At 34.9% G+C, this 22,087-nt stretch overlaps 1 protein-coding gene across 1 annotated transcript in view; it reads right to left on the bottom strand.

Annotated features, from left to right (window-relative positions):
• EFCAB13 (EF-hand calcium binding domain 13) overlaps positions 1–22,087 on the bottom strand; it is a gene marked incomplete at both ends in the record, with an annotated part of 54,123 nt that overhangs the window by 19,108 nt on the left and 12,928 nt on the right. Inside the window, 9 exons of the mRNA XM_084238027.1 lie at positions 3,803–3,946; positions 5,279–5,350; positions 5,613–5,750; positions 6,361–6,813; positions 11,551–11,622; positions 13,100–13,243; positions 15,377–15,520; positions 17,652–17,734; positions 18,678–18,805. Of these exons, the coding sequence (XP_084094153.1) occupies positions 3,803–3,946; positions 5,279–5,350; positions 5,613–5,750; positions 6,361–6,813; positions 11,551–11,622; positions 13,100–13,243; positions 15,377–15,520; positions 17,652–17,734; positions 18,678–18,805 (1,378 nt within the window). The remainder of the gene's footprint in view (positions 1–3,802; positions 3,947–5,278; positions 5,351–5,612; positions 5,751–6,360; positions 6,814–11,550; positions 11,623–13,099; positions 13,244–15,376; positions 15,521–17,651; positions 17,735–18,677; positions 18,806–22,087) is intronic.

Genomic DNA, 22,087 nt, shown 5'->3' with positions numbered 1-22,087 from the left:
CAAATTCACAGAAACAGTAAAATAGTGGTTATTGGGTCTGAGTAGGTGGGGAAATTAGGAAGATACTGGTCAAAGGGCACCAATTTGCAATTAGAAGACAAATAAATTCTGGGGATATAATGCACAGCAATGTGATTATAGTTAACTGTACTGGATTATATGCCTGAAAGTTGCCTAAAGACTAATCTTAAATATTCTTACCACAAAAAAAAAAAAAGGTATAATAAGTGTGTGATGGGGTGGAGATGTTAGTTAACATTATGGTGATAATCATGTTGCAACATACAGGTGCATCAAATCTACACTAACATGATGTCATATGTCAATTATATCTCAATTTTTGTTAAGGAAGAGCTAGGCAGGTGTGAGGGAAATTAGGAGACTATAACTTCAGATATGAGTAAGATAATACAACTCTGTGCTGATAAAACTTATTTCCATGAAACTGAAATTCCTAAGAAAAATGAAGCGACTGACAAAGCAAATAATCTTTTAATCTATTATGTTCCCTTGTATAGAAGACAAATAAAATCTATTTACAAGGTAAAAAAAAAAGCTGTTATTTAAAATGTGCTATTCTGTAATATGTAAGCACAATATAATACAGTGCCAATTTTAGCACTTTTATTTTTATTGAGGTAACGATAGTTTACAACACTATATATTATTTAGAGGTAGCCCTGACTTTTAAACTATCTTCATTTAGGGCCTCCCCGGTGGCGCAGCGGTTGAGCGCTGGGTTGCGAAGCTGCCCGCAGCCTCTGCAGCGCCGGTTCCATCCCCGGCTGCTCCCAGGCCACCGGAGGAGGGTCCCACATGGCGCGCAGACCTCTCCTGCCGCCCGCTGCTCCCCTCAGCAGTGTACTTCGGTCCTTCTGCCTGCTCTGCTCCCTGCTCTGGCTCTGGTGAATTCTGTCACCCTCCCGCGCTTCTGACTGTACTCAGTGCTTGCATAAATAAATAAATAAATCTTAAAAAAAAATAAATAAAAAAAAAATAAACTATCTTCATTTAAAATATACATATATAATCTTACATTTCTTAACAATGAGATTCTTAGCGGCAACAGCTATCTTTTTCATCCTAGCATACTCACAGTTTAACAAAAAGCCGGGTACATAATACTGGCTCAGTAAATGTTACTGAATAGAACGGCTGCAACCAGAAATTCTACATATTGGTACTTAGCTGTAGTCACTAAATGGCATCACTTTCCCAAAGTGAGAAGACATTTTAAATCTTCCCTCCAAGGAATTTCATATACATGGCTCTATTTCTCTATAGTATCCTCACTACAGTAAGTGAAGATAACAAGGTCAAGAGTATGGTAACTTTCAATTCACTTGCACAAGAATGTTGTTCTAGATTTAGGGATCAGCAACAGAGAAGATTAAGGTCAAACTTAATAGCAGTAAGTCAGGCATTTTACTTTTCTGATGACTAGCTCTTTCAGTATATTATACTCTTCTAAAACTTTTCAAACCGTTTGGTCCACAAAAGTGCAACATATGATACTTCTGCATACATACATAATTTTTCAGGGACGTGCTCTATGTTGTTCATCACAGTACCAACAAATTCTTTAAAATTCACTTTGTTCATTTCTAAAGGGAAAAGAACATATTTTCTTCAGGACCTTCAAATATTAAATCATGACAAATACTGAATCATGCAAATCAAATTATATATCATCTAATACTAACCACTAAAAACATGAGCATAAGAAGGAAAAAGCAATTCAACTTACAGGCAAAAAGTGAAAACTGAAAACCACAAAGAAAATCAATTAAAATTCTTCTTTTCAGAAGCATCCAACATTTTAAACTTTTAACTTACATTATCTTGCCTTGACCTTGCAACAGCTAAGATATGAGAATGAAGAATTAGAATTATTTTACATGTTTGTTTTTTTTAAAATCTACTTAAACATGCTATCATAATTGTTTTTCCAAGGTCCCAAAAGGAAAGACAAGATCAAAGATTAGGAGCAAGTTCTTTTGACTCCTGGTTTCTCCTACATCAGGTGGTAGCATCACACCAATATGCTCCTGTTGTTTATGTGTATTTTTTTTTAAAGATTTATGTATTTATTTATACAAGCACTGGGTACAGTCAGAAGCACGGGAGGGTGAGAGAATTCACCAGAGCCAGTGTGGGGAGCAGAGCAGGCAGAAGGACCAAAGCACACTGCTGAGGTGAGCAGCGGGAGGCAGGAGAGCTCTGCGCGCCATGTGGGACCCTCCTCGGGTGGCCAGGGAGCAGCAGGGGATCGAACCGGCGCTGGCGCTGCCTAGGCTGCGGGCTGCTTCGCAACCCAGCGCTCAACCGCTGCGCCACTGCGCCACTGCGCCACTGCGCCACTGCGCCACTGCGCCACTGCGCCACTGCGCCACTGCGCCACTGCGCCACTGCGCCACTGCGCCACTGCGCCACTGCGCCACTGCGCCACTGCGCCACTGCGCCACTGCGCCACTGCGCCACTGCGGAGGCCCTATTTATGTGTATTTTAACAAAAGTCTTATATTCGCCACACAGGTCTTAACACAACTTTGATTTGTGCTTATTTGTTTTTTATATTTTATTATGAAAAAATTAAAAAGCACCTTATAATGAGCTTTTTATTATGAAAAATTAAAAAGTAACATGTGTACCCTCCATAACTGGAAATATTATCAACTTACAATCATTTTTTAAAATTACTGCAGTAACATTGTTTTATGTCATCAGTTTCAGGTGTATAGCATTATAAACCACTATCTGTATATACTACATTATGTTTGTCACCAAAAGTCTAGCTTCCATCCTTCACCATATAACTTACTCTTTTTGCCTGATTTACCTACTCTTCTACCCGGTTCTCTTCCAGTAACCAGTATGTTGTTCTCATAGTTTGTGTTTTGTCTTGTTTATTCATGTATCTTCCATGTAGTGTTTATATTCAAGTGGTGCTGGTCTTTCTCTATCTTATGCTTAGCATAGTATACTCTAGGTTCATCCATACTGTTGCAAATGGCAGAATTTCATTTTTTATAATGGCTAAATAATATTCCATTGTGTATATACACCACATCTTTATCTAATCATCTGTTGATGGATACTTAGGTTGTTTCGAACTCTTGGCTATTGTGAATAAATGCTGTGATGAACAGGGGGTGCATATATTTCTTCAAATTAGTGTTCTCATATTCTTCAGGTAAATACCCAGCTGTTAATTTTTAGAGGAATCCCCACACTGTTTTCCATAAGGGCTGCATCAATTTTACATCCCAGCAACAAAGAGGGTTTGCTTTTTCCACATCTTCACCAAAAGCTGTTTCTTCTCTTTTTGATAATAAACTCATAGCCTTTCTTATTTCATCTACAACCCCGCTATTTGTCTAATTCACTCCTACACTTTCCCTTTACAAAGGTTGCTGCTTTGTTACAGGCACAGGCACTTAAAACTGGTACCTTTATTATGAATTGTGAGCTTTGACAAAATAAAGAGTTCTTTTTTGCCTCATTTAATGCCTTTTGTCCTGACTTCTACCTTTTCAGAAAAAAAAAAATCACAAATCTTACTTTATTTTTCTTTGTACTTTTCCCTAGGGAAAAAATATCTGAAAAGACTATTAATATTGATAATTTCTGGAAAATGGGCTTTGATTTTTTTTTGTACTTTTAAGTATATTTGTACTTTTCTGTATTAGCTTATTTTTAATATTTTCTAATAAAAATAATAAAGTCATCATTCAGAAGAAAAACAGTAAACCGACCCTCTTCTCAGATGTGTATCCAGTTTTTCTGAAAACGTATCTCTTACCATCAACTTTAATCAACTCCATGGTTTTCTCAAATTCTGGCTTAGAAAGATAAATGCCAAGGTTTTGAAGAGATGTATTCAAATCCTCAAAATCAACATTTTCATTTTTAATTTTATCGATGGCTTTAATGACATTCTTCACCACTGAAAATAAAGCAGTATGTTGATAAGCATTAAATATAAGTCAAAAGGAAAATGTCAATGATAGTAAATTTTAGCTCTAACACTAAATTGGCAAAAATCTTCAGAAACGTTGAAATTAAAGGCATTACCAGAATCTTTGACAACATAAAAATCAACAATTTACAAAATCAGAGTCAAAAATTACCACTTAGCTTTGCTATATAGTCTCTGTATTGAAGGACGCATCAATTTAATTGTACTGACAATACAACTAAAATTACATAGAAACAGAATGTTACATAATTTTGCCATTTAATTCTATAGCAATTTTAAATTGCTTAACAGTCTGTTTCTCAGTAGCAGAAACAGAATTTAAATTGAAAAATTGGGATAAGGCTCTGTAGCAAAACAGGAATTACTTAGTCCTAGTTAAATTTTTGTTTCCCTTGTGTAAATAAAAATATTATTACCTGGAAATAATGTTTTTTATAATACTTTGGAATCTGTGCCTCACAAATTTGGGGAGTAATCCCTGTATAAAATTTAAACTGATAAATTTTTACTGCTCAGATAATACTGAACACTGGGTGGAGAACATAGAGATTTACTTCCACCTGGTAAAGTAGATTTTAATGAAGGGTGCACTATGGAGACTGTATCTGAAGGGGGAGATCTATGCTTCCAAAATATTAACAACACTGTAAACCAATATTTCAATTAAAAATTGAAATAAAAAAATTTTTAAATCTGATATTTGTGTCATAAAGTAATTCCTATTGAAGGCAAGATGAAAGTTCATCTTTCTTTTTAAGTATACGGATAAATAAGAGGAAATAAAAACAGTAACCTTTAATAGACTTCATTTCTCATTTTAATCTTGCTGAAAAATAATTGACTATTTGTATATTTGTACATAAAAAATGAAACAAAGGCTAGATGATTGTGGTAATAGTTGTATAACTCTCTAAGTTTAATAAAATCAATGCAAGGGTGAACTTCATGTATGTAAATATACCTGAATAGAATTGTTATTGAAAAATAATTCTAAAATAAAGGAAACCAAACCAATATTTTATTCAAACAATTTCCTCATAAAAATTTTAAATCTAGTCACTCAGCAACTGGTAACAAAGGGACAAATTACCTATTTGTCCTCCTTGTTGTCTATGACTATTATTGTATGTTTATGTAGCACTTTTCAGTTTGTAAGATCCACATAACAACCCTATGAGCAACTTAGCTATTACTACCCTCATACAGCAAGTCAATCCAAAAAGCAAACTCAGTTCAGTTTTAAACCTTATTCTCCTCAACCTAATTTCAAGGTATTTTTAAAATACATGTCCTACCTACCATCATGTTCAGAAAGACTTTGCTCCTTAGAGAGAGCACTTAAAAAGTCATCTAACTTCATCATCCCATCTTCTGTAAAATAAAGAAATTAGATTATCAGTCTTTGTATTTTTGCCTAAAAGGAAAATTCACATTTTAATACAACTATGAAAAAATTACTTGATCCTTTACTTCATCATCATCCTATTTCTTCTTCACATTTGTTTCCCTACATAAATCTTTCTAAATTAGGTCAATTCATTTCATTTCAGCAGTTACTGAGAGCATACTAGTGCCAAGAACTAAGTGCCAAGAACTAATTTTCTTTAAAAAATTGATATTATCAATCTCTCACCATTTCTATCAGTGTTTGTCACAATTTTCTGGAACTCTTTATCTGATAAAGTAATTCCTATTGAAGGCAAGATAGACTGAAGTTCTTCTGCAGCAATGTAATCTTCCTGGAATTTACTGACTGCTTCAAGGACATTTTCTAAATACACAAAATGTGAAGGATGACTCAGCAACAGAATTTATGTCTTAAATAATAATTGTATAATAATAAGTAATCAAAAAGCAATTTTTATCTACTTATAAAAAGAATGCTTTTTCTCTCCATATTACAATTATATCTTAACCGTTCTCGTATAACTCAAACACAAAAGAGTTCTGAAATTCTATAAGCATTTATAAACTATTTGTTTGGAGGAATAACCTGCTCCAGAGATCCAGCCAGTGCTGCTGCTTATGTCTGAATATAATAGAATGAATGAGTCCAAAAATCAAAGCCACAGTACCAGAATCATTACCCTGAAGTACCAGAAGTGGTGGTTACAGAGTATTGACAACTGAAATGCGTATGACTACCTAACGGGTTTGCATCATGTCTGTGATAATTCAAGAACTCAAGGACGTAGATTTTGATGTATATGTAAATGTTTACATTTTTGTTTCTTAGAGGTATGAAATAATTTTTTTATTTTATTTTTAATATATATATTTTACATCATTGTTCATTTTTGCATATATATATATATCCTATATATATATATATATAGGATACTGACCCAATGCATTAACTGTAGTTTTTTCCTTAAATGTACCCTGTTTAGGGAGGCTGGAATGACTTCTCTCAGATGGTTCCTGAAGTTTTGGGATATTAATAGTATCACTTTTATCCAGGGACTTTTTGTGTCTGCTAATACTCTTCAAGTTCTGTGGTTTTGATTTTGAACCATGAATTTCAGCTTTCTCCACACTTCTCGTAAAGTTTACTCCTTCCTTTGAATGTGGTTCCTGGAATCTTATGTCACTGCTATCAACCCCATCCAGGTATTTTCTTGTTTGCACCGGTCTTTTTGAGTCTTTAAATTCAAGGTCATTTTTCTCCATAATTTTATGATATTGGAGGTCATTTCCAATTAATCTTTGGGATAACAGTTGAGATGATTTAGATGAAAAAGTGTCTCTCCTCTTATATTTTCCATGGCTTCCTAACAGATTTGATAACTTTTTGTCTAAAGTGGTTTCATCCAAGGTTGACCCTGCCATGATAGCTAAGAAGAAAAGAAACATATTCAATTATTTTCTTTACCTGTACAATGTGCAATATTTTAAAAAATATAATAGTTTAGTTTTCATGAAAGCTATTTAAGAAACTATAAGTTGCTTTAATACATAAAACATAGTAAGTCGAAAAAACTAACAGAGCCGGTAGCCAAAAGATTGAACTATTAACTAAGTTAAATGCAATATGTGGGCTTACCATACTAAAATACTTCCATGCACATCTGTTCAAAGTTACTATGGCACAGCACAGGAAAGTAAAACCTGAACAGAACCTGCTGGTCTGAATGATTAGAGGAAACAGAAACAATCCAGAAGGCCAAAGAGTCTAGAATGTGAGAGCACAATGCTAAAAGAGAGAAATGCTGAGCCCTGAAGATCATCAGTGAGATTTATTTGAACCTTTAGCAGAATATTGATCTGCACATATATGAGAAGAAACTACCCCCAAAACAAGGAAAGAACTACCAGAAAAGTGTAGGTAGCATAATCCTTGCAGCTGAGAATTGAGAATGATTTGTGATCCCACCAGTCAGGGCAAAAAAAACCTCATAATACATGGAGCATATGTAGATTTATCTGAAGAATGCTATCTTAGTGAGGAGTTAAATTAGCGTGAAAATCACGATGACGCTTAGAAAGCTAAAAAGCAAGGCTCAAAAGGATCCAGCTGATATTTCAAGTAACTCACTGCATCAGATCAAACTCCAACACTATTCGTGGAACTATTACAAAATCCAATGGCAGCAACACAAACTTCACAACGGGCAGCATCCCATCAAAAATTAACAGTCATATGAAATAATCATAATCAGTAGGAAAATGAATAGAAACTTACCCAGAAATGGTAGAACTTTTGGAATTATCACACAACTACATTTACACAGTGATTGAAAGCATATTTTATATGTTTAGAATGGTAGAGGAATATATGAGCATGTGGTTTTTATTATCTTTCTCTTTCTGAGAAATAAATGATTCAGCTGTAATAGTCACATAAACCTATTAATATAAATACAGCATGTCTTAATACTGGTAATTTCTTTTTTGCATTTTGTTCTGAATTCATAAAAGTTTTCTTGTTTTGAGTGACCAAGATCTGCAGCAATGTTGTATTTTTTTTCCAGCAAAGCTAATGTGTTCACATTTTCTCTGCCCTTGATACCAACACAGCATGAAAATAGTGGTAGTATTTTTTTTTACTACTTATCTCAGAGTCTATTTTTGCATAACTTCCATAGGGATTTTGTCTGCTTAAACTAAAACAATTAGCTATGAGTGTCATTGTGTGGCTTTGAATGGAATCTTCCAGGAAGTTGAAAAAGAGCTGAACCAAGAAGAGGAGAACCTGTTGCTTTGTCCGCAGGTTCCAGAGACCTCCAAAGGAGGTGAGGAAGCTGCCTCCATGGGCAGGACTGGACAACCTGGAAAAAGAAAAAGCCCTGGTACCCTCGAGAAGAGGAAGCCCAGGTGGAGTCTGATGAGACCAACTTTGTTCTTGAAGCCTACATGGACCGGATGTCAAGAGTTCGCTCTGATCCTTTATGGAGTATTCCAACAAAGCCAGCTAAAATTGCTGTTTAGTTATTCTGCCCTGTGATTTCATACAAAAATAGGTAATATAGTTTAAAAGTAGATTTGGCTTGCAAACTTTTACTATGCTGTTGAAACAATTGGGATCAAAGTTGAGAGAAACTGTTTTGCATAAATTGAATCAATTTTAATATTTTTCCTGTGATTTGATATCTTTTTTTTTTTTTTTTTTTTTTTTTGTATAGAGGCATGCTTTATTTATTTGTTTGCTGGTCTGTTTGTTTGTTTTGTTTATACATGCACTGGGTACAGTCAGAAGCGCGGGAGGGTGAGAGAATTCACCAGAGCCAGAGCAGGGAGCACAGCAGGCAGAAGGACCGAAGTACACTGCTGAGGGGAGCAGCGGGCGGCAGGAGAGGTCTGCGCGCCATGTGGGACCCTCCTCCGGTGGCCGGGGAGCAGCCGGGGATCGAACCGGCGCCGCAGAGGCCGCGGGCAGCTTCGCAACCCAGCGCTCAACCGCTGCGCCACCGGGGAGGCCCTGTGATTTGATATCTTTGCTGCTTTGTTTTGTTTTTGTTTGTTTGTTTTAAAAGATTTATTTATTTATTTATAGAAGCACTGGGTACAGTCAGAAGTGCAGGAGGGTGAGAGAATTCACCAGAGCCAGAGCAGGGAGCAGAACAGGCAGAAGGACCGAGGTACACTGCTGAGGGGAGCAGCGGGCGGCAGGAGAGGTCTGCGCGCCATGTGGGACCCTCCTCAGGTGGCCGGGGAGCGGCCGGGGAGCAGCCGGGGATCGAATCGGCGCTGCAGAGGTTGCGGGCAGCTTCGCAACCCAGCGCTCAACCACTGTGCCACCGGGGAGGCCCTGCTGCTTTGTTTTGGCTAATGCCTCCAGATGTTTTTTTTTTTTCTTCTTTTTTTTTTTTTGGCTTGGACTGATAAACTATTTCCTGGAATGGAGGACTTTTGCTTTCCACATGGACAATACCTGGAGAGACTGGTTTACTTTCCAATGGGAACTCTGAGAAAAATTTTCATCTGAGACTGTACCCTAGCATCCATACATTTGATCTTCAACACCATGGAAATGGTGGCAAAAAGTGAAAGGGGGAATTGTTAGGGGGAAAGGATGTCCTGAGCTAATTCCATACAGGCTTTGTGGATGCCACCCCCACTCCATCAAGACACCGGAACTACAAATCCCAGGATCCCCAAAGGGAAGTTGCGAGGACCTAAGGGTGGAGTTAAGCAGCCATTTTCTCTGTTTGTAAATAAAAACTAGCCATGCTAGTGGGGTTGGGCACACTTGGCTCATGCTCTTGGCCAGGCTGGTTTGGTCTCAGCGGGTCATTTGGGATTCCAGGTCAGCGGAACATAGGACACATTTAAGAATTTATCAGGCCTCCCCGGTGGCGCAGCGGTTGAGCGCTGGGTTGCGAAGCTGCCCGCGGCCTCTGCGGCGCCGGTTCGATCCCCGGCTGCCTCCCCGGCTACGGAGGAGGGTCCCACATGGCGTGCAGACCGCTCCTGCCGCCCGCTGCTCCCCTCAGCAGTGTACTTCAGTCCTTCTGCCTGCTCTGCTCCCCGCTCTGGCTCTGGTGAATTCTCTCACCCTCCCGCGCTTCTGACTGTATCCAGTGCATGTATAAACAAAACAAACAAACAAACCAGCAAACAAATAAATAAAGCATGCCTCTATTAAAAAAAAAAAAAAAAAAGAATTTATCTCCCTCTTTTCTCCCTGAGTTGTACATTTCCTCATTCCCCTTCCCTTGTAAATAAACCTTTTGTTAACCTTTAAAAAATAAAAAAAAATGAATGATGTAAAAAATTTAAAAATTAATAATAAAATTAATTAAATAAAATAAATAAATATAGCACATCTTCAAATAATGTCATTTCATTCAGCATCATTTCTTTATAATGTTGATGATAAAAAAAATCAATTCCCAGTTAGGGCCACTGTGTGGAGTTTGCACATTCTTCCCACATTGTCATGGATTTTCTCAGGGTATTCTGGTTTCCTCCCACATCCCAAAGAATTACATGTTAGCTTCACAGGCATGTCTGCATTGCTCAGCACAAACAAGGGTGTGAGTGTGCCCTGTGAGTCAATGGTGTCCTGTCAGGATTGGTCCTTGATCTACTGAAATAGATTCGAGTCACCATGACTCCAAAACTGAAAAAAGCATGATGGAAACTAAATGAATTAAATGATTATTTAATAATTAAGTAATTTGTAAAAACACAAATTATTATTTAATATTAGAAGTGTTTGAGAGCTTTAGAAATTTGGTGGTGTTTTGTAGTCAGAAATATATCATAGGAACTTAACTTGTGTTTATATCAGTTTTGCTTAGTAAAATTGGTTTGCTTATACATTGTTTCACTTAAAGTGACAGTTCCAAGAACCTATCCACAAGACTTACTGTACTGAATTAAAAATTACTCAAATTACCATATAATTATATTGGGAGGATGGATGGGTATGGGATGATGTAGTGGGAACAGGAAGAGTGAAACAGAGCAATGTTATTTTTTCATAGTAGTGAGTTTACTACATCTACCTAAAATTTTAAAAATCAACAAGTGGAAATATAAACATACTTATCAAATAATCAGTTAAAACATTTAAAATACTTGCCTCAGGGAAAGGTGAGGGGAAGATCGAGCAAAGGGCTGCTTTATTGCAGCTGTTCTTATAGAAGTATATGATTCTTAATATTATGTACATAAATAATCATGACCAAATGGTATTTGGACAAATGAAAGAATGAATAAGGAGTGACATGATGTGCAAAAAGAAGAGAACAAAAACAATGCATTTAGTGAAGAAACACTAAATAACAAATGATAGTAAAGAGCATACTAAAAATTTTTAAACAATGTCAGCATGTCAGAATGATCCATAAATTGCAAATTAAATATTCATCTTTTTTATGTTACTACTTTGTTTCAAAATTGATTTTATGTTGCAAAATATTAAGGGAAAGATAAAAGCAGAAAAAATATGCAATAATTATGTAATCTATATTCTTTAGGTATATTTAGGGTTTTTTAAGAGCTACAGTAAAAGGTTCAGAGAAGACTTTCAAACCTGATATGAAATTAAAACCTACAATTAGGATTTAATTTAGAGGCAATTTATTTATGGATAAAATTTGTTATAGCAACAAAAGCTAACTTACAAACAGCCTCATATTGTTGCTGTAGTTCATCCAAAGTAAATATAATATCCCCAATATCCACCGTGAAGTTACCTGCAACAGAAAGATTAACTTCAAATACTGCATTTTCTTTTTAATACAAAGATAGCTGCCATTCTATTCTAATATGTAAACAACACAGAAATGTGTGGAAGTAGAAATAAAGGATCAGCTATTATGAGTTTTGAGTATACCTGGAACTGTGAATTAATAATTCAGTACACACTCAAACATAAGACTAAGACCTTTTTTTCTCCTTAATAAAAGAGCTTCCCATCACAAGAAGTTAGTCACAATTTAAGGTCCAAAGCTAGGAAATCAGGATACTTTGTTGAGAATATTTGCGTTGATGTACATCAGAAATATTGGCCTGTGGGTTTCTCTTTTCGTGATGTCCTTGTCTGATTTTGGTAATGCTGGCATCAAAAAAAAAAAAAATGAGTTCCTTCCCTTCAATTTTCTATAAGCATTTGAGAGTAATAGATATTTGAATTCTGGTTTTGGACTTTTGTTTTGGGGCGGCTTCTTATTCCTGTTTCAATTTCCTTACTAGGGGTCAGTCTGTTCACATTTTCTGTTTCTTCATGATTCAGTCTGGGAAGGTTGTACAATTCCAATAATTTCTCTATTTATTCTAGGTTATCCAACTTGTTGGCATATTGATGGTCATAGTAGCCTCTTATAATCTGTTATATTTTTATGGTATCCATTGTAATGTATTTTATTTCTGATTTATTTTGAGTCATCTCTGTTTTCCTTAGTAAATATAGTTAAAGATGTCAATTTTGTTTAGTTTCCCAAAGAACCAGCTCTTAGTTTCAATGATCTTTTATACTGTCTCTATTCTATAAAATAGAGACTTTCCGGTCTCTATTTCTGTTCTGAGTTGTATGGTTTCCCTCCTTGTACTAATGTTGTGTTCATTTGTTCTTCTTTTCCTAGTTTATAGATGTGATGTCAGATTATTTATTTGTACTTTTTTCTTGTTTGTTGAAATAAGCTTATATTGCTTTACACTCCCATCTTAGTACTGCTTTGTTGTAGCCCCAAAACTGGTAAGTTCCATTTTCATTTGTGTTCAGGTATTTTTTTTATTCCACCCTGGAATAAAAACTATTCAATTATTTGCTGCAAAATGTAGATTTCCCTAAATGTTACAAATATATTTTCTAATCAAAGTTGCAAGACTAAGTTGAAAATTCAAGAAATTCAGTTCTCAAAACTTGTAGGACCAGTGCCCTTGACACTATAGAAACTACTTCTCCATAAAGACAAGACATGACTACTGAAAAAGAGAGATAAAGTTTTTAAAGAAAAAATTCATTTTTCTCTTAGATTCTTACCAAATATAACAAAATACAACATTCTTAAAAATGTTTCCTTTATTTTTCCTCGACTATCTCTTATGATAGACATCAGTATAGAGTGTTGATGGCAAAAGGCAAGAATCAACAGGGAAAAGGAGAAGAATGAATCAGAAAACTGTTATCCAAGAAAGATAAAGACAAATATATCATTTCAAATAACTCACGGTCAATACTAGCATGAGCTAACACTTCCTGTAAAATTTCAGGAATTACAGGGATAGCCATGCTATCCAAAACAGTAGCCACTTCATCAACAGCAACTCGACCACCCTTTACCCTATGAAAAATCTTCAAGGCATTCTGAAATGCTGAAAAAAAAAAACACAGCAATTAAAAAAGAAATTATTGGAAAAAAACAAAGAAATTATTGTAGCATGAGAATCAATAGCTTTTCTTGGAGGGGCTAATTTGTGTCAATAAGCTACCAAGAGAAAAATACTTTACATAGGCACAGGTTTTTCTAAAAATTTACCTGCAAGTAGGAATTTTCCCAATTCTGGCCACATTTCTAGTATAAAATACAGTTGCTGCTATCATTAATACTGATATTATAGTACCAAAAATAGTTAGTATTTACTATCAATAATTGCTATTTATGTTCGACACTGTGCTAAAAGCAATTTATCATAGGTATATAAAATAAAAACTATCATCACCCTTACACTATACATAAGGAAACCATGGTTTATGAAATCCCTCTTTTGATCCCACAGATAGAAAATGGAAAAGCCAGAATTTTAATCTACTAGTCTTAGTCTTGAATGCTTACCCTTAATCATTCTACTATACTCACCTCTTAGTTAAAACTTAACTAAAACAATTTCATACCAGTGGTATAACCTACAAATAGCAAGACAACTTAATCCAAAATTTGGGATAGTCATTAATGGCCTAAAAATATAATAAAGAAAAGATAGTATAAAAGATTCATATAAATCAGTTATGATCAAAATCATTCTACAATTTTGAAGAACTTTTACCTGGATCCTGAGAGACCAAATAAGAAACATCATTCACTGCCTTCAGGAAATCTGTAAAAGGCAGTATTCCATTAACTAAAAGAAGAAACAGAAGATGGGGAAAAAAACCTCCATCAGCAAATTTATCAGCAAACCCACTAATAAGATTAAAATGCAATTTTATAATGTGAATAGAATTAACTTATATAAGAATGCCATAGTCTACACACAAGAGAAATCAGTATTAAATATTGAATGTAAAAAGAATACTTACCAGAAAAATATTTATGTATTGTAATTGTGTAGCAAACAATAAAGCAATAATAAAGGTTGATATAGACTAGGAATGGAGACACTGCAGTGCTCTTTGCTCAGGCTGTAATTTTTATATTTGTAACTAGGTACAAAAGATAGATGTAACATGCTAATCTTACATACACATGATTTTACCTTAAAGGAGAGAACTATTTCTTCCAGAAAAGCCCTCTATACTATTGATTCTGGGGGAGATTATGGATCCAGTTGAGATTCAAATGAAAGTTCTGTCTCACAGAATTCTCTCTCTCTCTCCCTCCAGATCTCTCTCCCCTCTCTCTCTATCTCACACACACACATATTGCATCAAGACAAATGCACAAAGTATCTCATAACATATAAACCATCCCTATCCCAAAAACCAATTCATTTTTCATATAAAGAATGATGGTTATTTCTTAATAGAAAAATATTTAAATTTTACAAATGAAAATTTCAGTAAAAATTTTCGGTTTAGCTTGAATAAGAGTTGAAACTTATGGAGTGGCTTTTTCATGTTAATGCACAGATCATCTCTGATAGCAACTAGAGCTGAAAATCCAGACTTTAAAAGTGTGCCAAAGCACAGAATCATATTTTATATGATTATTAGCTATCTGTATATATATATATATATATATATATATAGCCTTTTATGTGACACATTTGTCTATGTGTCTTGTTCATTTTTCTTTTTTATTGCTTGTTACTGATTGATATGAGTTCTTCAAACATTCTAAAAAGTAATCCTTTGTCAGTTGGGTGAATTGCAAAATATCTCCAAGTTTGTAACTTGTCTTTTTACTTTAAAGCATCTTTTGATAAATAATAGTTCTTAATTTTAATGCAATCAAATATATCAAATTAATCTCTTCTTGTATACTCAAACTTTTTGCCTTGTTTCAGAAAATTCTCCCAACTCCATTCATTTTATACTCATGCAGTTAGCAAGAATTAAAAGTCTGAAAATAACAAATGTCGTCATAGTCGAGACTATGTCATCATCCAATCCAGTGATCAAACACTCCATAACTGAAGACCAATTTTTAAATATCATTACTATAAATAGGCTAAAAACGTTCTTATAATAAATTCAGTTTTCCTAGCATTTGCAATTAATCTGGTCAACATATAATTTATATCCATGTTTTGTAGACCCTAAACTTACAGTGAAAATATAAAACTTACCATCAACATCAGTAGTTGTTAGTGCCTTTTGCATTTCTGAATCACTGAGAGAAATCTTCAAGATGTGAAGGATCATTGGCAGATCATTTACATAAATTTTACCTCTTCGAATTTTACTAAAAATTTTACAGGCTTTCTGAAGTGCTAAACACACATAACAGAACAATTAATTCAACAGAATAATTCCTATTCCCCCCACCTACTGTTAGAAAAAGAATAGTCATTAAAAATTAAAGAGGAGAAAAATTTTTGTTCCAGTTTGCTGCTTTAAAATCAATCTTGTGACTTAGTACATTTGGAACCAGTGACACCTCTAAGTATATGAGTCTCCTAAAGAATTCTCAGAAAGTACCAGAAAAGTCCTGCAAAGCTCAAATAGTCAAAGGCTTCTTCATCTTTCCTGGGAATTTTAAATCCTTCTTCTGCACTCCTGTATCATTTAGTATGTATATCAGCTAACACTCTTGGTATTGTGATGGCTTGCCATAATATCCCTCACTAAACTGTCAGCTCCAGGGAGCAGAATTTTTCATTTTTCTAGTCCTGGTGTCTAATTCCAAACAGTTTCTTAAAAATGTGACACTCTGTTTACAGAAAAAAGGCAACAGATGACAGTGCTAAATACAAAAGAAAGACTAAAAAATGGATAAAAGTGACTTTAATAACAGGAATTGTAGCAGAGTTTTTGAGATAGAAATCTGATTTCAATGAAGTGAAAAGTAAACAGCAATTAGTGATCAGCTCTCAATAAATTTATCTGAAAAACAAAGAGTATAAAATTGACACAACATAATGCCTGAGGAAGTGGAAGAATACTGAATCAAAGACAATGAAAAGTGAAGGGAGTAGTCCCATAATCTTTTTTAATGAGACAATAGGGAATGATTGGACATTGTTTATAGGTAAATTTATAGGTAGAAAAGGCAAGGAGTTCAGGAAGAATCTGTTCTTTATTAATTCTCTGTGATAAAGCAAAGTCATCTCTTTTCAAGAGCTGAAAAACTAGATGATGGGATTAAGGATTTGAAGATAGGAATGAAAGTTTGAACAGCCACAAAAGGAAACAGGAGAGGGATCTGATCAAAATGTAAAGGGAACGCCAACTGGTGCTAAGTGAAGTAAGAGAATTACAAATGATCTCATTTATATGTAGAATCATTTAAAAAAACAAACTCATAGAATAAGGAGCCAAATCTGTGGTTACCAGAGGCAATGTGTGGGGAGTAGATGAACTGAATGAAGGTGTTCAAAAAGAACAAATTTTCAGCTCTAAGATAAATAATTACTGGGAATATAATGCACAATGTAATGGACATAGTTAACACTGCTAATGGGATAACTGAAATTTGCTTTAAAAAGTAGTAGATTCTCGGGACTCCCCAGTGGCGCAGCAGTTGAGCTGCCTGCAGCCTCTGCAGAGCCGGTTCAATCCCCGGCCACCAGGCGAGGGTCCCACATGGCACAGCAGACCTCTCCTGCTGTGCCCGCTGCTCCCCTCACCAGTGTACTTAGTCAGTCTGCCTGTTCTGCTCCCCACTCTGGCTGTGGTGGATTCTCTCACCCTCCCGCGCTTCCGACTGTACCCAGTGCTTGTATAAATAAATTAATTAATTTAAAAAAAAAAGTAGTAGATTCTAAGAGTTCTTACCACATGAAAAAAACTTTTATTTTATTTTCTTTTTTGTATCTCTGTAAGATAATAGGTGTTAACTAAACTTACCATGGGAATCATTTCACAATATATGTGTTAAGCCATGATGCTATATACTATAAACTTACACATACAAGTAAACTTACACATAAGTGCTGTACACCAATTATATCTCAATAAAACTGTGGGTAGAGAAGAAATTGTGCCAAGTAACTCCATAAACATCAGAGTGGCCCAAGATAGAAGAAAGCACAAGTCATGAAGTGAAGGGAAATATAAACCTTAATATTAAGATACGAAGGACTAAATTCTAGAGTATCAGTGATTCTAGTACTTACTAATTTATTCACTATACATAACATGCAGACTTTTTTACAAAAATAAAAAAATGAACCAGAATAAGCATATTATATTTTTGCCCATATTACCAATAAAAAAAGATATTTATGAATTAAATTATCTATTTAAGCTTGCTCACGGCCAGCAGCATTTGTTATGTCATGTAATATCAGTGGTTAGCATAAACCATTAGGAGTAAAGAAAGAGACACTAGCTACTAAAACAATTCCTAAGAATCACACAATAAGGAAATTTTTGAAAGAAATTCCAGAACCAATTAATTACCACTTAATTCTTCTGAGGAAAAATGTCCTATAGGTACTTCTTCATACAATGTCTGGGACAGGTTATAAAGCACTTCATTTCTCCTGTCAAAGAAACAGACACATAAGGGAGCATCAAGGGACTCTGGCGATGGTGCATGGGCAAATTGGTGGTGGGGATTCTACACCTGAGAGGAGAAAGCAAACACTGTACAAAAATGAACAATGATGTAAAATATAAATAAATAAATTATATTTCAAAAAATTTAAATATGCAAAAAAAAGAGAAAGCTTCAAATAAACCAAATACACACATACAGAGGCAAACATACAAAGAGCCCATTTAAATATTAGCAAACCTAAGAATAGGCTGAGATTCTCCAGCATATTATTCTATAAGAACTTTTCCAAAACAACTGTCAAAGTGATAGTGATAGTGAATTACATATTCTTTACATGAGTATTACCACCTTGTTTCATTTAGACATTTCTCTATGGAGCAGAATATACTCTAGTGGGTAAGTAGTACCCATGATCTACTATCCTTTAGCTGTGATCCAATTTTCCTACTCTTAATTCAGGTCACAGCAAATTTTACAAAAATTTATCATAATGAGGCAAATCAGAATGTCTTTAAACAGCCAAAGAATCCCAGATTTAATAAATTGGTAGTAAAAACATCTCAAAATGGTAATTCATCTGATCCCATAACTTGTAAATAACTGAAATCAGAATGTTAAATATTGGAAAAAATCTTAAGAGTCCTCCAATTAATACATAATTCTTGTACAGATGTGGAAACTGAGGCCCAAAGATATAAAGTGAATTGTACACGTGTAGCATGTAGGTCAATGAGGACTCAATTCTAAGTTTCAAACCCACACATAATTTGCAAAGTTATACACCATCCTCCCTAAGAACATAGTCTCTTAGTTTGAAAAAAACATTTGGCATACTTTACATGAAAGGAATAGTTGATTCTGGAAAGAAAACCCTCAAATCTGAACCCAACATTTAAGCAAGTAATAAAATACAATGATTTATATACCGAGTAAGAGAGGAAGATGTACAATGGGGTGATAAAGTCTTGTGAACACTGTACTGATTCAGCAACTTGCATGAAGAGTGTTCTTTCATAGCCATCTTCTGCGTTGATGGCTTCATAGAAGGGGCAATCTAGAGGCAAAAGCAAGAATATTGGTGTCTGATATCACAATGGTAAACCAGCATTCTTGGTTTAATTAAAAGATAATTTTACCTAGGGCCCTCACTATACTTCTGACATAAAATTGCTTTTTGTAATTAAATTTCAATTAATTTATACTAAAATTTTAAATAAATATAAAGTATTCTTTTATAAAACCACACTTTTCTTAAGTATGTAACTAATCATTTCCTAATTAAATGGGGTCAATTTAAAGTAATGGATTTTATAAACCAGAGCAAATCTATGATAGAGTGAACACAAGACCACCAGATTAGAGGTTACATATAGAAGCTCTGATTGTGTGAGCAAAATATCATTGAGAACCAAAACAGTTATTGAAATAATGTAGATAATTTTGCTTTTATGACTGGAAAAAATATCCACTTAATATTTCACATGATCCAAAACATGACCCAAAAAAGGTAAGCAGCTAGGTAGAATTTTTTCAAATCCCACCTTAGGAAATGAATATTAAAATTATAGGCATCTTCAATTTTACACAGAACCTAGGGCCTCAACTTTTAAAAACCATGCAAGGTATAGACAGAAGACTCTCAAGCTATACAAGCTTGACAGGAATTGGTACTGAGATCATAGAGGCAATGTCTTCAAAAGGCAATGTTCTCAGCAAGAATGGGCCAGGAAAAAAAAATGTATCCTCTCATAGAAGGAGTATGCAGAGTAAAATATGTCTTTCTCTCAACTCCAGTTTGGGATGGGTAGAGAGAGAACTCCTCTTGATTAGTTACAGCCATAGTTTTGCCCAAACTTCAGTTTAGAATTCAAATCTACACTAAATATATGAACAAGGAAAGTAGAAACAAAACACTCAGTTAACATAGTCCCAAATTTGTAACACCTCTGGAGTGCATGGCAGAAGTGAACTTGACTGGAGGAGGACACTCTAAACCCAGTGGGGCAGGAGGAGGAGGAGTAAGGGAAAGTGTAGAATAAAAAAAAAAAACATTTAATATTAGCACTTTAGCAATCCAGCTGCCCCACCTCCAGGGAAGTCTGTGGGACTTCAAGATGCACATTTGTAACTAAACACAGAAGGAGGAGAGATTCTGTGACAGTGACCATTAACATACTCAAAGTACCATTGCCTCACTAGACTTCTGGCATAACAGTTTTTTTTAATTTATTTTTAATTTAAATTTTATTTTTATATTCCCCATACAATTACAACCCCCTTATTTTGACCCTAAGCTCTCCTCTTCCCACCCCCCACTCCTCATAGAGAGTCTCTTGTTCATAGTTATTTGTTGATTTTGATATTTTCTTTCTTATATTCTTTTTTCTGGTCCGTTATTTAAGTTTTCTAGATTCCTGCTATGAGTGAGACCATCCGGATTTTTAACAGTTTTTCATTCATTTGGACTGCCAGTTTCTGAAACTCCTGAAAGAACACACCAAAAAGATGCCAGCCAGTACCAGTGGCACAGTGTCCCAACGCATAAGGCAAATTAGAAGACAGTCAGCAGGGAAAAGAAAAACTACAAGCAAAGTAGCAATGCCTCAGAAAAAAGACACACCACAAAAAAAAAAAAAAAAACCTACCCAAGAGCTTGCAACTACGGTGACTTGGAAGAACTTCTGAGCCTTCCAGAAAAAGAATTTAAAATTGCCGTGATGAAAAAACTGATGGAAGTCATTAAGGAAAACAATGCTCAGAGAAGAATGAAATTGAGTCCCTAAAGAGGGAAGTAAAAGAAACGCAGGAGATCAAAGAATTAATGGAGGTGCTAAAGAACTCTGGGAAAAGCAATGAAAGCAGAATAGATGAAATGGAAGAACGAATAAGTACTCTTGAAGACACAGAAATAAAAAGAACTAAAACAGAAAAGGAAGGAGAAGTACGAAGGAAAAAGACCGAAGAAAGACTTCGGGAACTATCTGACTCCATGAGGAAAGGAAATATAAGAGTTATAGGAATCCCACAAGGAGAGGAGAGAGATGTAGGAACAGAGAAAATATTCAAGGAGATAATTGAAGAGAACTTCCCAAACGTGAAGAAGGAGCTGAAAATTGACATATAAGAAGCAAGAAGAACACCAAACTTCCATGACCAAAGGAAAAATACAGCAAGACACGTAATAGTAAAGCTCCCAAGAATCCAAGACAAGGAAAAAAATAATGAAGCTGGCAAGAGGGAAGAAACAGATAACATTCAAAGGAAAACCAATCAGACTGACATCAGACTTCTCTGAAGAAACACTATGGGCAAGGAGAGGGTGGAGGGATATAGTCAACAAACTTCAAGACAACAGATGCCAACCAAGAATACTCTACCTGCAAAGCTTTCCCTTCTCTGTGCAGAAAGAATAAGGACCTTCCCAGACAAACAGAAACTCTGGAATTTCATTACCACTAAACCCCCACTCCAAAAAATACTACAAGGAGTCCTAAAGCCAGAACCTCAGAGGGACGAATAACAACAAAAGAAGGCCAAAAAAAAAAAAAGTTATTAAAAGAATAAATAAATAAAATCAAAAGAAAGACAAACACAATGGCAAATACAGATGCTAACATATCAATATTAATTCTAAATGTAAATGGACTAAACTCTTCAATAAAAAGACAGAGTCAGTCGCAGGCTGGATTAAGAAACAAAACCCAACCTTTTGCTGTCTCCAGGAAACACATTTAGCTACAAAAGATAAAAATAGACTCAAAGTTAAAGGATGGAAAACAATCCTACAAGCAAATGGACCAAAAAAGAAAGCAGGAACAGCCATACTTATATCAGATAAAACAGATTTCAAACTCAAAAAGGTAAAAAGAGACCCCAATGGTCACTACATTATGATCAAGGGGACAATACTTCAAGAAGAAAGTATTGTATGGGATGCAGCAAAAGCAGTAATAAGAGGAAAATATATAGCAATAGAGGCTATATATTTCATATTTCACATCAAGAAACAAGAAAGAACTCGAAGAAACAACCTAATCTCGAAATTCAAAGATCTAGAAAAAGAACAACAAAAAAACCCAAAACCAGTAGAAGAAAAGAAATAATAAAAACCAAAGCAGAAATAAATGAAATTGAAACTAAAAGAACATTCCAAAAGATCAATGAAACCAAGAGCTGGTTCTTCAAAAAAATAAATAAAATAGAAAAACCCCTAACCAGGCTCACAAAGGAAAAAAGGGAAAATGCACAAATAAACAGGATCATAAATGAAAGAGGAGAAATCACAACAGACACAGCAGAAATCAAAAGAATAATCAGAAACTACTATGAACAGTTA

This window comes from Talpa europaea, assembly GCF_964194135.1.
Source record: "Talpa europaea genome assembly, chromosome: 7".
Classification (NCBI taxonomy): Eukaryota; Metazoa; Chordata; class Mammalia; order Eulipotyphla; family Talpidae; genus Talpa; species Talpa europaea.
The sequence above is the reverse complement of the archived record's forward strand: the minus strand, read 5'-3'. Positions and strand labels throughout refer to the sequence as shown.